This window comes from Anolis carolinensis, chromosome 1 (genome assembly GCF_035594765.1).
Source record: "Anolis carolinensis isolate JA03-04 chromosome 1, rAnoCar3.1.pri, whole genome shotgun sequence".
NCBI lineage: Eukaryota > Metazoa > Chordata > Lepidosauria > Squamata > Dactyloidae > Anolis > Anolis carolinensis.
In genome coordinates, this window is record NC_085841.1 from 206,950,595 (window position 1) to 206,968,205 (window position 17,611).

At 37.9% G+C, this 17,611-nt stretch overlaps 1 protein-coding gene across 8 annotated transcripts in view; it reads left to right on the top strand.

The window, feature by feature from the left end:
* Positions 1–17,611, top strand: part of lnpk (lunapark, ER junction formation factor) — a 76,846-nt gene that overhangs the window by 23,135 nt on the left and 36,100 nt on the right. For all 8 annotated transcript variants that reach the window (XM_016996718.2, XM_008118956.3, XM_062964291.1 and 5 more), the window contains 3 exons: positions 2,473–2,660; positions 10,750–10,808; positions 14,806–14,846. In XM_016996718.2, coding sequence (XP_016852207.2) covers positions 2,473–2,660; positions 10,750–10,808; positions 14,806–14,846 — 288 coding nt within the window. The remainder of the gene's footprint in view (positions 1–2,472; positions 2,661–10,749; positions 10,809–14,805; positions 14,847–17,611) is intronic.

A 17,611-nucleotide genomic window follows, 5' to 3' on the forward strand; every position in this document is an offset into this window, starting at 1 on the left:
CAGTGGTGTGATTAACACAACGAGAGTGGCTTCTCAGTCTGTTGCAGCCTTCTTCCGCCTTCACAGCCGTTTTAACATGGACCATGTTATCCTCCGCCTGTTCCGCCGTTGAGGTCTTTGGGTCTTCGGATTGTTCTTGGTCTGGATCCTCCCCTGCGGCCACTCCTGGGAGTGTGTGACTCCCGTGGTTGTGCCCTCAGGTTCATTGGAACACGCAAGCCCCCTCACCATGTCAAGGTGACAATCAATCGATAATGTACACTTATTTCCTAAATAACTGTGTATGATGCTATGATATTAAAGGAGAAACCCCTTTGTGACTTTTGGCCCACCCTGTACATGTCCCTTTAAAACCTTTGCTTTCGTAATACCAGCAAACCTTGAGGCTTCTTAAAATGAAATAGAACTTGTCTCCTCATGCTTAACATTAATAAGTTGAGCATACCAAGTGCCTAAAGAAAAGGAAACAGATCACCTCTCTCACTTTAGAAGTGTTTTTAATGATAGTCGATTGCCTCAGGTAAGGATCAGTAGTATATTTCTTTATTTAGTCTGCGTTTAAAAGTGAGAAAAATATTTCTACCGACCACCAAGAATATAATGGAAGCACTGCTGAATGTGTGCAGAAGACCTTCTCTTTCTACCTAACAAGTGCCAGTCTGTTTCTCCTTCTACCAGCTAGCCAGCCAGCCAATTAGCAAAGCATAACGTCCTCTTATTATTTTTCTTTAAATCTGTTTGCACTTGGAATTAGGTGACTTGTTCCCTGAGACTGTATGGAGGCTGAGGCTGTAAACTTCCCTAGCAGTTGCTTTCACCTTATTCAGCAATAGTTTTTCCATAGACTGTGGAAGTAACGTTACAACTAGTTTTATCTGTAAGATTTAATGAGGACATAAGAACCATAATACTTCATATTATCTTTAGCAAATAATGGAACTAAGTCATGGGAAAACTCAGGGTTAGAAGTAGTTCTCTGAGTAGACTTAGAAGGATAATGCTTCTTTCTTACTGGTGTCTCCCTGTACCCCTAAAATCTGCTTCAGAAACCTGGAATTTCTCTTCAGTTAGTTTTGGTCAGCATTTTTTTTGTTAATTTTCTTTATTTCTTTGTGGAAGTGTTAAAATGCTTTCTTAGTTAACTTTTGAGTAAATTACTCCCCTTACCACCACATTTTAAAAAACAAACTCCAGATTTTAAAATAAATAAATAAATAAAAACTCCTTTTAACAATGATGACAAGACTTACACTGAGTTATGTAACAAATGAATTTTAAAAAGTAACTTTTCAAGCTCTAACACTGTGGTTATTCCTGAGAAGAGAAGGGAAAGGGAAGAAACGTGCACTACTGCCATTTGCAGTTAGGGAATAGATTTCCCCCTGAAATCTACTTGTATGTTTTCTGTTAATTCAATTACAGTTAAGCAGTTTTGCTCCTTGACCATTCTAGCTTTCCAAGATCAAAGATTATCTTGCCCAGCCTGTTGGCAGAGTAAGTCTCTTGAGGACTGACCACAGGTGACTGGTTATTTACAAGCCTGATGGTGTAGCATAAAGATACAAACTAGGGATGAAGTCCTGTAAAAATCAGTGGAGATTTTTTCCAAGTAAATATGGTAAGGATCAGGATGTTAGATTATGAAACTAAATGTCAGTACATAATTGGTTGGTCATCTGTACTGCATTCGTTGTGATTGTATAAAGTAAACTTGGAAGATAAAATTGAGCACTTCCTTGGTTTTTCTTCCCATGATCCTAAATATACTGTGCTTTTGAGGCTGCCTGTTTTCAACATGGGAAAATACATAGAAAAGTTTTCGCTGACAATTTTCCTCATTCCTTGGTTTCATTTCTGCTCTTGCCTAGGATTCCCTATTGCTGCTCCCCACAAGAAACACCATTTGTGAAGAACTGCACTATTGTGGGAGCTACACATATGTGCTTTTCCACACAAGCACAGATCTGATTGCGTGTTACATTAAACATTTAAGGATGTGGATTATTTTCAATACCCAACTTTGGCCCCATCTACATTGCCATACACACTTTTGAAACTGCATTATATGGTCAGTGTAGACTATGATACCATAAACATTGACATTTAATGCAGATCGAATTGCATTATATGATCAATGTAGATTTAAATAATGCATCTCAATGCAGTTAAACTGCATTATATGCAGTTCAGTTTGCATTCAATGATCAGTGTAAGTGGATCCTCATATAATGCAATTTAACTACATTGAACTGCATTATCTGAGTTTACACTGACCATATAATGCAGTTTGATTTCCTGCTTCTTGCAGGGGGTTGGACTGGATGGCCCGTGAGATCTCTTCCAACTCTACTATTCTATGATTCTATGATTATAAGGCAGTGTAGATGGGGCCTAAGTTCTTAGGACCAGAAATATTAATGCCACTAATATCAACTGTAATAATCCAAAGTGTGTGTTATTTTTAATTTACAGGATATTCAGGCATTGGAAGAATTTAGAGAAAAAAATCAGAGACAGCAGAAGCTATGGGTTGGCAGGTTTCTCCTCTATTCGTCTATTCTTTATCTGCTTTCCTGCATAATTATCTATTTTTGGTACCTTCCCGATGAGTGGACTGCGAGGTTCGTCATGACGCTCCCTCTTTTTGCATTTCCATTGATGTAAGTAAAAGATGAATTTTTCATAACTTTCAGCTGTGCTGTTTTTGGAAAGGCAATGTAGAATGAGTTGTAGTCAGTTGGGTGGGCGTATCTAATAGTGCCAGAGTTTGTAAAAGAAATTCCCTGCTGGATAGGATTTACAGCTTATCTGATCCATTATGTGGATTCTCACAGATCCCTATGCAATACCTGCAAGGTAATGAGATCAAGAAGCGCTTCTGCTGTTGATATTTCTCTCTCTTGGGGTGCATCTAAAATACAGTTTGACACCATTTTCACTGCCATGGGCTCAATGCTATGGAATCCTAGGAGTTGTAGGTTTACATGTTTTTTTAGTTTACTCTGCCAAAGGGTTCTGGTGCCTCACCAAACTACAAACCCCAGAATTTCATATCATTGAGCCATAGCAGTTAAAGTGATGCCAAACTGCATTCTTTTATAGTATAGATGTAGCCTTTGTAAATGCTAATTCAGAGGCATATTAGTTTTGATTCTAGAAGTGATACATAGCATTATGACTATAGTAGCCATTTATACTCTTATACTAGCTGTTCCGGCCATGCATTGCTGTGGCTTATGGGAATATTGGTTGGCCAGATGGAATTGCAGTGAATAGCCTTGCAGCCTCAAAGCCTGGTCGTTTTTTTTTCTTATGGGAATCCTTGTTTGGTGAGCTGGAATGCAAGGAAATAGGGTTGTTGCTAGGAAGCCTAGGTACTTGCATTCTAGGGGAATGGTTTTTTGGGCTGCTAGAATTGCAATGAATAGCCTCATTGCTTCAAAGCCTGGCTGCTTGCTACCTAGGGAAATCTTTGGTAGATCATCTTTAATGGTACAGAGTAGTATCACTCCTGGCTGCCTTCTAACAAGGTAAATCCTTTGTTGGTCTGGTTGAATTGGTTGGTTGAATAGCCTTGCAGCTTCACTGCCTGGCTGTGTTATAGCAAGGGGAATTCTTGTCTGGCGAGCTGGAGTAGCACCCTAATTCAAAGAGCCAATTTGAAGCTTAGCTACTTCCTTGTAGGAGAATCATTGTTTGACCAGCTTGAATTGCACTGAATAGTCTTGCAGCTTAAAAGCATGGGGCATCCTTGCTAGGCCAGGTTGAATGGGAGAGAGTAGCCTTGTGGCTTCAAAGCCTGGCCTCTTTCTACCTTGTGGAATCCTTGGTTAGCCAGGTTGAAGAGCAATTAATAGTATCGGTGTGGCAGGTATGAATGCTGCAATTAACCACCTTGATTAGCATTTAATTGCCTTGCAGATTCAAAGCCTGGCTGCGTCCTGCCTGGGGGAATTCTTTGTTGGGAGGTGTTAGCTGGCCCTGGTTGTTTCCTGTCTGGAATTTCCCTGTTTTCAGAGTGTTTCTCTTTATTTACTGTCCTGATTTTAGAGATTATATTGTTCTGTATTATTGTACCACAGTAATGACTATATATTATATTTATAATCTTATATTATCTGCTTAGAACTGGATTATATGAGGTCCCTTCTACACAGCTGAATAAAATCCACACTGAGCTGGATTATATGACAGTGTGGACTCAAGATAATCCAGCTCAAAGCAGATACTGTGGATTGTGCGCCTTGGCATTCTGGGTTATATAGCTGTGTGGAAGGGCCTTGAGTCTACACTGCCATATAATCCAGTTCAAATCAGATAATCTGTATTTTATAGGCAGTGTGGATCAGGCCTAAGTGCATTCTGCTTGTGCCCTGGGTGCCATTTTTGCTGAGTGAGTTGCTAGGACATGAAAGGAAGGGCCTAAAGGCAGCAGGAACCTAAAGGCAGCAGAGCCTAGCTTTCTGACTGGCAGTTAGGGGGAGAAAGGCTCTTCCTCATCCTTTGTAATTTGGACTATTTTTCTAGGGTTTTTTTTTTATTGAAAGACATAGATTTGATGACTATGTCTTTTGTGGCCAAATTTGGTGTGATTTGGTTCAGTGGTTTTGTTGTTTACTCCATGGGAGAAACACACATTACATTTTTATATATATAGATTTTATGGATTTGTCTGATTCCCTTTTAAAAACAATCTAATTTGTTGGCCATAACTGTACATCACAGCAGAGCACTCCAATAATCATACACTGTATAGAAGTATAGCCTTTTTATCAGTTCTGAATTTCTGATTCATTTAGATTCATTGTACTACTCAAGAGTCTGTTATTATGAGAAATGATGTGGGAATTCTGTCCCTACATTTCTTGCACACTAAACATCGTTTGGTATGCATTCATTCTATCTTTTCCTTATTTGCTTTCTCCTCCACTCAACTGAACGCTGCTGCTGCTCAGTCGTTTAGTCGTTTCCGATTCTTCGTGACCTCATGGACCAGTCCATGCCAGAGCTCCCTGTCAGTCATCGCCGCCCCCAGTTCCTTCAAGGTCAACCCAGTCACTTCAAGGATACCATCCATCCATCTCGCCCTTGGTCAGCCTCTCTTCTTTTTTCCTTCCATTTTCCCCAGCATCGTGATCTTTTCCAAGCTTTCCTGTCTCCTCATGATGTGGCCAAAATACTTCAACTTTGCCTCTAATATCATTCCCTCCAGTGAGCAGCCGGGCATTATTTCCTGGAGGATGGACTGGTTGGATCTTCTTGCGATCCAAGGCACTCTCAGGATTTTCCTCCAACACCAGAGTTCAAAAGCATCTATCTTCCTTCGCTCAGCCTTCCTTATGGTCCAGCTCTTGCATCCATAAGTTACTATGGGGAATGCCATTGCTTTCACTATGTGGACCTTCGTTGCTAGTGTGATGTCCCTGCTTTTTACTATTTTATCGAGGTTGGCCATTGTTCTCCTCCCAAGAAGTAAACGACTTCTGATTTTTCTGGCTGCTGTCTGTGTCTGCAGTAATCTTCATGCCTAGAAATATAAAATCTGTCACTGCCTCCATGTTTTCTCCCTTTATTTGCCAGTTATCAATCAGCCCGGTTGCCATAATCTTGGTTTCCTTGATGTTTAACTGCAGCCCAGCTTTTGCACTTTCTTCTTTCACCTTGGTGATAAGGCTCCTCAGCTCCTCCTCACCTTCAGCCATCAGAGAGGTATCATCTGCATACCTAAGGTTGTTAATGTTTCTTCCAGCAATTTTAACTCTGGCCTTGGAATCGTCAAGCTCCGCACGTCGCATGATGTGTTCTGCGTACAAGTTGAATAGGGAAGGTGAAAGTATGCAGCCCTTCCATACTCAGGGTTGTTGTATGTCTTTCGGGCTGTGTGGCCATGTTCCAGAAGTATTCTCTCCTGACGTTTCGCCCACATCTATGGCAGGCATCCTCAGAGGTTGTGAGGTATGGAACCTCTGAGGATGCCTGCCATAGATGTGGGCGAAACGTCAGGAGAGAATACTTCTGGAACATGGCCACACAGCCCAAAAGACATACAACAACCCTGTGATCCCGGCCATGAAAGCCTTCGACAACACACCTTCCATACTCCTTTCCCAATCTGGAACCAGTCTGTTGTTCCATGATCTGTTCTTACTGTGGCTACTTGGTCTTTATACAGATTTCTCAGGAGACAGACAAGGTGACTTGGTATCCCCATACCGCCAAGAACATGCCATAGTTTATTATGATCCACACAGTCAAAGGCTTTAGAATAGTCAATAAAGCAGAAGTAGATGTTTTTTCTGAAACTCCCTGGCTTCCTCCATTATCCAGTGGATATTGGCAATTTGGTCTCTTGTTCCTCTGCCTTTTCTGAACCCAGCTTGGACATCTGGCAACTCTTGCTCCATGTATTGCTGGAGTCTGCCTTGTAGGATCTTGAGCATTACCTTACTGGCATGGGAAATAAGTGCCACTGTACAGAAGTTTGAGGATTCTTTAGCGTTTCCCTTTTTTGGTATGGGGATATAAATTGATTTTTTCCAATCTGTGTTTTCCATATTTGCTGGCATATGGCATGCATCACCTTGACAGTATCAACTTCCAAGATTTTTAACAACTCAGCTGGGATCCCGTCATCTCCTGCTGCCTTGTTATTAGCAATGCTTCTTAAGGCCCATTCAGCCTCACTCCTCAGGATTTCTTGTTCTAATTCACTCATCACACTGTCAAAGCTGTCCTCTAGATAATTATCCTTCCTGTACAGATCTTCTGTATATTCTCGCCACCTTTTCTTGATCTCCTCAGCTTCTGTTAGGTCAACTGAATACCTACCAAATTTTCCCTATAGAGAAATTGCTTCAACCCTCTGATAATATTGGTTGACCCTTTCCATCTTTTGAGAGATAGGGGCCACAGTTACACAATATATTTAAAACTGGATGGTTATAACTGTGATGCAAGGAATATTGGTGGACTAGTGGAGAGGTTGCAGTGCTAAACAGTGGACTGCAAGAAATAGGCTGAGCATGGGACAAAGAGGATAAGACATCAGATGAGATGGGCCAGTCTTCAAAAGAGAAACTGAATGAGAAAATGCAGATTTGTAGTAAGATTGAATGGTAATAACAGCAGTTTTCTTGTTTTGTGAGAGGAAGAGTGAATGGAAAATAGTTGTCAATGTGAAGATAGCAGAGTGGGAGAGTGTGTGAGGGGGAGGATCTTGTCTCTTTAAAAAGATTTTAGTCCCTTTTCTGCCCACATACAGACATGAATAGCCACTACCAGTCACTGCCAGACCATGGTTGCCTTTGATCAAGAGGTGAATCTACACTAAATAATTGGAGTGGCCAATTATATACTTTAGAAATTTTTCAACCTTAAACAAAGTAAATAATGACTATCTTTCCCAGTTTGAGTTGTCCTGTGGAAAATTGCTACTTTAGGTCATTCTCCAAGGATTTTATAGTTCCTGATGCTGGCGAAGTGAGCAGGCTTCCAGGAAGCTTGCCTAACTGGATGCATGCATTTAAATTGCTGCTTGAAGACTTGAGAAAATAGGGTCATGTGAGATGGTATCATTTCTGAAATCCAAAGCATTCTAAATGGAAGTTATTCAAATAACTTTCTTGAAACCGTTAAAAATGTACAGAATTGTCAAACATGAATAAAAGGCTAAAAGCAAAGTCTTCATTTTTGAGTTTGCATACTAAAAGTGCAGTATATCATTGAAACTTTAAAACTTGCCTGATCTACTGGTTATTTTGAAAAAGACTGTAAAATATGCAACAACCAAAAATATTTATGCTTCTCAATGTCACCAAGAGAAGATTTTTTCCTTCATTCGTATCTTTCATATTTTACAAAAAGTGGTTTGCAATTCACAAAATAAAATTGCTTTTAAAAGTGTTGATCTAATATGATTAAACAGTCTTTCCATATTGTGTCAAGGCCAAAAAGAGGAGTCGTTCTGGAATGATGAAAACTTTATTGAAGCAATTGATGCTACTATTCTGTTCTTAGTTGTACTGCGATCAACTGATGTGCTACAAATGTGGGGCGAATAAAAAGTCTTGTCATTTATTTCACTACAAACAGAATTTGCAACTGAAAACAAATCTAGCATAAGGCAACAAGTCTGCAAGAAAGCTTTTGCCTGCATTTTAATAGGTGATTGTGTGATGTATGAATAAAAGAAGGGGGTATAAGGCAGAGGTTGAAGGATTGGTTCATTGTGGAGATCTCCTCATACTGTGTCCAGTTACGGAAGACAACTATTTCAATTTGTTTTTGTTATATTCATTTATATCCCACCTTTCTCCCAATAGTGAGACTCAAGGTGGCTAAATAACATATTTCATTCAAAAATATCCATAAAAGTACACTTATAAAAGTTATTTTAAGAGATAATTACGCAGTTGATGAAGCTAATAACATTAAAAATCATTTAAAAATTGTACACGTGCCATAAAACAGCACAACACACATTAAAAGCCCATCCCAGTGAGTTTCTAAAAGCTTGATGGCACAAGAATATTTTAACTTGCCAGCGGGAAGATCAATCTTGACCTCCTTACAGAGAGGGTCCCAATTCTTGGAGTGCCTAATTAGGCAGATATTTCAACAAGACCGTAGGAAGTTGTACTGGTTTTCTATTCATCATTTTATAAGATTTCTTTTGGAACATTCTGTGATATTGTGGATCCCACAATTTTAATATCTTTGGTACATATATATTAGAAAAAAGGCTGATAGAGGTAACAGAGTATAATGTAGAATGGAGTGGACCATCAGTTATTTGACTTGCAGCTCTGTTCAACATTAAGCTAGCATAGCCAGTGGTGACAAATGGTGTAAGGTGCGGTCCCTTGCTCTAGAAATAAAGGATATGAAGGGGTACTGGGTCTGCTTTTCATAGGGTCTAGGAAAGCACTTCCCAACTACAGGTTGAACATCCCCGATCTAGAATTCCAAAATCTGAAAATGTCTATATTGATGGCTGAAATAGTAACACCTTTGCTTTCTGATTATTGTTTGTAAGCTAACTTTGTTTCATGTACAAAATTATTTAAAAATATTGTAGATAAAACTGCTTTTGTGTATGTATATAGGACTCCCAAGCTATGTGTATAAGACGTGTTCTACCTGCAAGATGTCTCATTATGTATACATATCCAAATATAAGTATCCCAAAATCTGAAAAAATCTGAAACCCAAAATACTTCTAAACCCAAGCATTTTGAATAAGGGATACTCAACCTGTATAATGAGATAATAACAACAACAACAACAACAACAACAACAACAACAACTTTATTCTTGTACCCCGCCTCCATCTCCCCGAAGGGACTCGGGGCGGCTTACATAAGAAAAACAGTCCATAAATTACATAGTTATAAAACAACATAACATGACAATTATTAAAACAAAGACATTAATTGCTATGTTTTGCTATGTGCAAAACTCTGAATAAAGTCCATGTGTAAAATAGAGACGGGGGAGGGAGAACAAGAAAATTATTACAAAATGGTATGGAGGTGGTACCTAATTCCCATTAGATTAAATCAGATTGATAAAAAATACACAAATCAATGTTGGAGAGGTTGTCAGGAAATAGGGACATATCTTCATATGTGGTGGTCATGTAAAATTATACAAAAATTTTGGGAAATTATATTTAAAGAAATAAGGGCAATAATAAAAATAGAGATAGAGAATACACCTAAATCAGCATTATTACTTATGCATGACAATACAATTCCCTCACAAGAGGAGAAAGAACTGGTTTCTAATTTGATAACAGCAGCAAAATTGCTAATAGCAAAAAACTGGAAAGAAAAAAACGGAAATTTAGAAAAATGGTACAGGGAAATTTGGAATATCGCTATTAATGACAAGCTGATAGGCTTCAGTAACATGACAAGCTGTCCAAGTAAGCTGTAGGGTTCTGTCAGTCAATGTATCCAAAAACCCTTGAGGCACTACAATGGTGCCATATATGTTCTTGCTTTCCTTGGTTTTTCCTGTGGTTTAGTTTTACTTCCACTTGTCCATGGGGCCCCTATGCTTAGAAAAAAGATGGGGAGTGTTTGCAGGTATAACCTTTTATGTTCAAATCCTCCTCAGAGGACATTCCTATTGCCTTTTGCTGGGAGCCCTGATTTTATTCAAACTGTGGCAGACAATGGGAATAAGGAATCAGTCTTCATGCTTACATCTGTCTGTTCCTGCAGAAAATTTCCATGAGCCTTTTGGTTCAAGGTAGGTGTTTGGATAAGCAGTTTTGTGTAGGAAAGTATATATAACATGGCACTATCCTCTAATACGAAGAGCCCTTGTACAGGTTTGCTTCATTTGTGTAGATATATACCGTAGTTGGGAGTGCAGTGGATTAAGTTGAGAAGAAGATTGGGTGCTTCTTCAGATGTTGGGTAGGAAGGCTGGGAGGTGCAGTTCAGTAATATTTAGAGAACATTATAACTTCCATTCATGGATAAGATGACTGGATCTTGGTTTTTATCTGGCAATCTGTGTATGTCACACTCATTATTTTGCAGTCTTAATGCTCTTTCCTTAAAGCAGTTCCGCTATTGTCTGTGCAGCAGTATTTTTGGTGCCAGTTCTTTAGGGAGACTAGAATCAATTGTGAAATTAATTAGCCATGTTAAGATATTGAAGAATGACACTGACATTCAGTTTACTCTTGTCTAAATTTTAATGTTAGAAATTCTTTCCCTCCATCTCTCTCTTTCCCAGAATTTGGTCTGTAAGAACACTCCTTATCTACATCTTTTCTAAAAGAACGGAAAGAAACAGTAAGTATAATTTTCTTAGATTTTTTTTGTGGATTCTATAAATCTAAAAATGATGAGTGTGTAGATAGTTACACTGACCGTTGCCTTGTGTCAAACATCTTGCAAACGGTAGGCTTTATGACTTATGTTCTGTAAGACGTGAAGAAAGTTACTCAACTTTTTATTCAGCTATAAAATGGAAAACGGATATAAAATGTGGAGATGGGTAGATTAATTGTTAGGTACTTAAATGTATCTGAAAGCTGAACACTAAAGTGATTACAGGATAAAAGAATATTTGAATTACTTTTTATTATATAAGAAGTTAAGTGTGATTATAACCCATTTATATTTTGATAAATGCATTGCATTTTAGATATCCCCATGTTTCATGCCCCATATAGTTCAAATATCATTGCAGTCAAGGCAGTGTGCATTATTTTAAGTTATAAAGTGTGGATGGTCACTTGACAGCCCTCGGGTAGCAGCATTCTTCGAGGGCCAAGATTTCCTTGAATTCTTCCTCCTCTGTTATTCAAAGACAGAATGTTTTGCATTAGTATCTGACAGGCCCAGAATTTCTGATTTACGCAAAATGAAGATCCAAGGACAAGATTCTTTAGGAAGCCAGGCAAGCAACCTACATGCTCTATGCACATGTGCCCTTTCTGGCTTATTAGAGTTACTTACCAGCATGGAGTTGACCATGGACCGAAAAGTATGGAAGCTGGCTATTGTCAAAGAGGCAAGATTCTTTTAAAGTATACTATTATTGGATCCTAGTCAAATTATGGAATGTTTCAAGTATCTTAGTTTATGTTATTGTGATGGCATGTTGTCCTAGTTCAATTGCTGGTATAGAGAAATTAAATACAATTGGCCTTCTGCATCCATGAAGTCAACCAGCTATGGCTCAAACTATTTGGAAAAAAATTACAAAAAGCAAACCTTAATTTTGCTGTGCCCTGAGTGCAGAGTACACCACCTTGACTTTCCAACCTCACCTTGTGCAGTTTAGCATCTTGCATATAGCTGGTCATCTAGATATTTTACATTAAGTTTGGTCTATATGTAATTGATAACACATCTGATACTGAAACTTGTAGTATACAATGATGATGTAGTGATAGTTGCCATGTTTTAAAAGGAAGTTAGATGAATTCATGGAGACTAATGTCCTCCATGGCTGGCTACTGCCTATATATTATCCACTATGGAGGTAGCATGCCTCTCAGATTCATTTGCAAACAAAAGGATGCAGCTGCTCTCATGCCTTGATTGTGGGCTTCCCTTGGAGTCTAGTTGGCCACCAGAGGAAGTGAATTCAATTTTTGTGGAACTTTGGTCCTTTTTAAGTCACTAGACTCTCTGAGCCCACTAACTATCTCAACTGAATTAGCTCACAATTTGGCTTGGATAATTTTTGAATGGAGGAAATGCCAAAGATTTCAGGGGAATTGGACTAGGAAAAGATCTTGCCTGTAATTATGGAGATTTGCTGCCTCTCAGAGTTCATGGTAGTAACTTAGATGTATGAATAGTCTTGTATGGTGCTTTAAAAATATATTTCTGTTCTGATGTGGATGAAGAAATCAATGCTTTATCTAAACATAAGAAATATACTTCGAGCTGGAATTTTTCCAGTCTGGGGTTGGGTATTCAGCCTCTTGGTAATGAGACATTACTCACAATAAATGGGGTTTGTAGGATGAGGAATATTCATAGGTCTGGCTGTGCCCCAGGATTTCTGACAGAAGGGTTTTTTGGAGTGTAAAATGTCCTCCCAAGAGGCAAGCACTCCTCTTCCTCTTTATCTGCTATCGTTGTAGCAGTACTAGTCAGATTTTAACACTCTTTCCAACCCATTAATTTTCTTTCCCACTCCTGTTCTGCCCAATCCCCTTCTGTTCTTCAAGAGAAGCCAAAATGGTTTGAAATCTCCTTTGAGACCCTGATAACCTCACCTCACTTCACTCCTCTCTGTCTATCCTTTCAACAGTACCTTCCAACAGAGGTTGATGCATTGGAAAGAGATTTAAAATCTGTTTGGGAAGACAGAAGATTGAGGATAGAGGATTAGGAAAGGGAGTGAGGAGATTGGTGGGTTGGAAAGAAGTTTAAAATCTGGCTCTTTTGGAATATAGAAGAGAATTAGGAAGAAGAGCAGGTGAGTGAGAAGCTCAATCAGTTGGAAAAGAATTACATCTGGCTGGTTGTTTTGGAAGGTTAGAAGAGGATTGGGAAGAAGAGTGAAGAAATCAATGGGTTGGAAAGGAATTTAAAATTTGACTGGTTCTTTTCAAAAACCAGGAAAGGATTGCGAAGAAGAGGATTGTAGCAAATAAATTGATGGGCTGGAAAGTGGTTTAAAATCCAGCCGGCACTGTTGGAAGTGACATCAGATTGAAAGGCAAGGAAGTTTTGTTTAGTGGCAGCTATAAACTCAAAAATAATGAAATCTATGAATGACAAATCACAAGTGTGGAGGGCCAGTGATACAGTCTAACTATATTTTGTAGCTCTGAGTATATAAAATTATTTGAAGTTGAGCATAGCTAGAATTAGCAGAAGCCTGTTGAAGATTTCCATCCCTTTAGTTTAGCATTCTCTTCCTTGCTCATTTTAAGAGTGCAGGTGAAATCATCATAGGCTGTCTTTTATTTTGGATGCAAATCTACCCAAAGTGGATGGTTTACTACAAAGGGAACTTGAATCCATGATTTGAAAGCTGTTTCTTGCCACTTATCCTTGATGCTGGTTATTAATGGTCAAAATCCCTTGTGGTTTTGAAAAACATGCTATTATCTATATGTGTTATAAATCTTTAAAAGGATAGGTTGTTGTAGAAATTCTGGCTCACTAATTCCCTCCCAAGGCATTGTAAGCAGTGTATATTGGGGTATCACTTCTTTCCTTACTGTAGCCAAATAAGATAGTGATTTGCCTAAGCTGACCTAGTGAGAATCATTTTTTCAAGCTGACCTAGTAAATTTATTGACAAAGTGGAGATTTGAGTGTAACTTTCCAATTCCATCAATGATTAATCACTGTGCTACATTAATTCACTCTGTTTCTAACCAGTCTTTGAATACTGTCTAACAAATTGTACTTATTTGATAGGTTGAATATTAATAATGCAATGAATGCCTCTGACATAAACATGGTATGCAAGAAGGATCCCTTCTCCTCAAACAATGTTAATAAACAATTTAGCATTTAAGTAGTACCATTTGTGTTCTAGGCCTTTTACAAATATGGTACAGGCCCTGTCCATCTGATGTGCTTTTAATAGATCTGATTTTACTATTTTGGCAGTGGCTTCCTTTATTAAAATAGTCTAAAATTTAAAACTGATTGCTTTGACTTCATGAAAGATCTGACATTTTAAAAATTACATTCCAAATTTCTTTCCTTTCCAAGAGGTTGAGCTAAGATGCGATGGCACTTTTATGACATAATAGTATCCCTTTTCTTGCACTATAATGGATTGACTTTCTGACTAGAAGTCATTTCTTGAATAAAACAGGATTTATTAACCCACAAGCCTTACAAGATTGAATCTCTGATAACACTTGCTAATTTGGGGATTGATTTTTAACACTTTAAATCTTAGAGCATTGTTTAAGTTTAGCTTAATACACTTTTTATTAAGTGTCATGTCTGTATCAGCAACTTCACATCATTTTTTTGTCTTGTCTGTTGAAACTCTTACAAAAGGTCAAACAATTTTAATTCTAATAGCAGCTTGATTGATAAACTATTGCATACATTTTTAGAGGTCTTCATAATTCACTACACTCGGTTGCAATAAAAATGGTAAGTTGATTGTGAAAGTTAATGTGTCTTAAAGAAGTCTCTCATTAATTAGCAAAAATACAGAGATATAGTTAATGTTCTATTGAAACTTTGACCAATTGATTGGGAAAATATCCTGTATTCAAATGCTGAGAGTGGATGTTTTATCATCAGTGTATATTAGATGCATGTGACTTGTCACATTAATTTAAATCTTTTCTAGATGATGCCTTGGAAGACCTAAAATCCCAGAAGAAAAAAATAGTAAGTGCATATTTTATTTATATATTTCATCAATATATACTTTGGATAAAATGACCTTGTCATTCCATACTGTTTGAGCACTGTTTGATTATTCCATTGCATTATACTCCCATTCAAGACTAGCTAGACATGGTATTTATGAGGAGGTGATGACAGGGTTTATTTATCACAGCTGTAAGTCTTGGGATACAACTGCTAGTCTCCAAGCTTCATTTGAAATAAGTTATTAAATTAATTTTATTTTTGTCTTGATCCTCAGTCAAAAAAGGTTTCAAAAAGTACATGTTAAACTTCCAGTTTAAAATGACACATCATAAAAAGGGGGAAAAGGAGAAGAGAAAATTGTTTTTTGCAGGACTCATGGGAAAGCCACGTTTCTTATGGCATCTCCCTCTCTTGCTGACTGCCACCATTGATAATTTTGGTTTCTAAGGAAACTGCCTAAAAGCAGTTTCAGTACAACTTTCTGAAGTTTCAAAATAGTCTTTAGTGCATTTGTTGCCTAGCCCTTGTCTTCAACAGTGGTCTATATGTACACAAATACAGAACATAAGGTTTTATATGCTCTACAATGAGAATAGGGCATTATTAATACATTTCAGAGTGTTCTAGAAAGGTTGGCAGGGTGTCTGCATCCAAGGGTTAGTGGTCATTTAGTTTTCTTTCTTCTCCTAAGCTCAACTTGTCCTCTAAGTTCTTTATATCACAATATTGTGTAACATAGTTTATACATGGGTTAGCTGGAGGAGAAGGAACACATGATAACTTTATCGATACAGGCATTTTGTTGATATCAGAATTTGCTTATTAGCCTTTGTATACAGCTCGATTCACAATTATATTGGCTAAAGTATTCTTAATATTCACATTTGCTTTTATAGCATTTGGGATAATTGGCAAGGAATGCAATTCCATTAACATCATTATGCAATTTTATACAGTATTTTTAAAGGCAATATACATGAACATGTCTGAGTAATGTGAACATAGGTAGAATAAAGGATAGAAATTGAAAGTTGATACTCATTTGTTTTACTGTCAAATAGAAACTTTAAAATTGCATAAGAAAATAGCACAGGAAAATTAATAGACACTGGTTAATGTAATGTAGAAATTAGGGTTACAATTGTCAAATAGTGGCAATCCTCAGTTGAGCCCTAATAAGGCTTAATCTGTGCAAAATTGGTTCACAGCTTAAGTTTTTTATGTCAAAACCTCACCTCTTTGTAGCTAGCCTAATAAAGAATATAGCAATAGTGACAATTCATTGACTGTTCAGAAATAATGAAAGTTGCGTGAAAGCAAACAAGTGTGTTTTTGCAGGAGGGAGAAACTGTAAAGAAGAGAGCAAATTGGAAAAATTCATGTGCTGCTGCGTGAATGTATTTTTTTCTTGCTGTTTAACTGAATTTATTTTTGAAGAGAAATCTGAAGCTGGAGTTTAAGGTATCAATAGAGCTTAACAGAACTACTGAGCCTTAGCAGGTTAAAACTGGTTATATTCCTGTGCTGTTAGTATAACTGTTAATTAAAGAGTTTAGATGCCATGCCCATATAACTAATGGTGTAGACAGAATTTGAGTGTTTTTTTAATGGTGACACTAGATGGGTCTCAGCAATACCTGATTAAAGGGTATGCATTAATACAAGCAAACATGCATATCAAATAGTAGGGAAATCCTCTTCTTGCTTTAACATGCCTGCATCACATGCAGGCGTCTTCCGAGTGCCCCTGCTATTTAAGCTACCAAGGAGAGGAGGGTTTTGATAGTGGTACTCTGGAACTGTTTTGTCTGGTACTTGGTGCTTTTTAAATATTAAAATCTACGTAAAAATTCAGGCTTTCACAGAGCTTTTACGAAGACTTAGAAATGTTTTTTTTTTAATGCTGCCTTTAGAAATGCCTTTTGCCATTGCTGTGTGTTACTGTATGTGTCAGGCCAAATGGATATTGCAGGGAGAATGAGAAATCCCCTAAATAACAATTAGATGCTGTGAAATTGTTAATTGAACTGTAAGTTCATAATATGTTAAAAGAATATGTTGAATGAGGTGCATATTTCTTGACCAGATGTGTCCCTGGAAAGGTCCCATTATAAAAATAGATGAATAAGTTTATGAATTAAGGAACCACTGTAGCAAGGCTTGCTTTATTGATACTTGTGGGGTAAGACGTTAAAAACCAGTTTGAAGACAGTTGTGTTGAACTGTTTCTACTGAGGGTGGAATGTCTTCCCAATAATAATAATAATAATAATAAACCTTTATTTATATATCACTCCATCTCCTCGACAGGACTCAAGGCGGTTTCCAGCATGTACGAAACAGTTAGTTGTCAAAAAACACACAACGGCATGAACAAACAAATATAATAAAAACAATATCATAAAACAGCAGTAAAAACAGTTCAGTCTAAAATGAACACAGTTACAGTACCAATCAACATGAAGGAGTCCATTACAGTAATTGGGGCTGTGAGGTTGACATAATCAATTAAAAGATAGGCAAAGACTTGTACTTCAGTGTATCATAGGACCCAGGGGTGGATAGTGTGTAGACCAAGGTCATCATGTTGAACAACCAACTAATCTTGCTCAAAGACCTCCCAGAACCACCAGGTTTTCAGTTCCTTGCAGAAAGAGGGCAATGTAAGGCCTTGCCTGATCTCTTTGGGGAGGGTGTTCCAGAGCCGGGGGGCACCATCGAGAAGGCCTGCTCTCTTGTCCCCACTTGGGACAGTGGTGGGAGCGAGAGAAGGGCCTCCC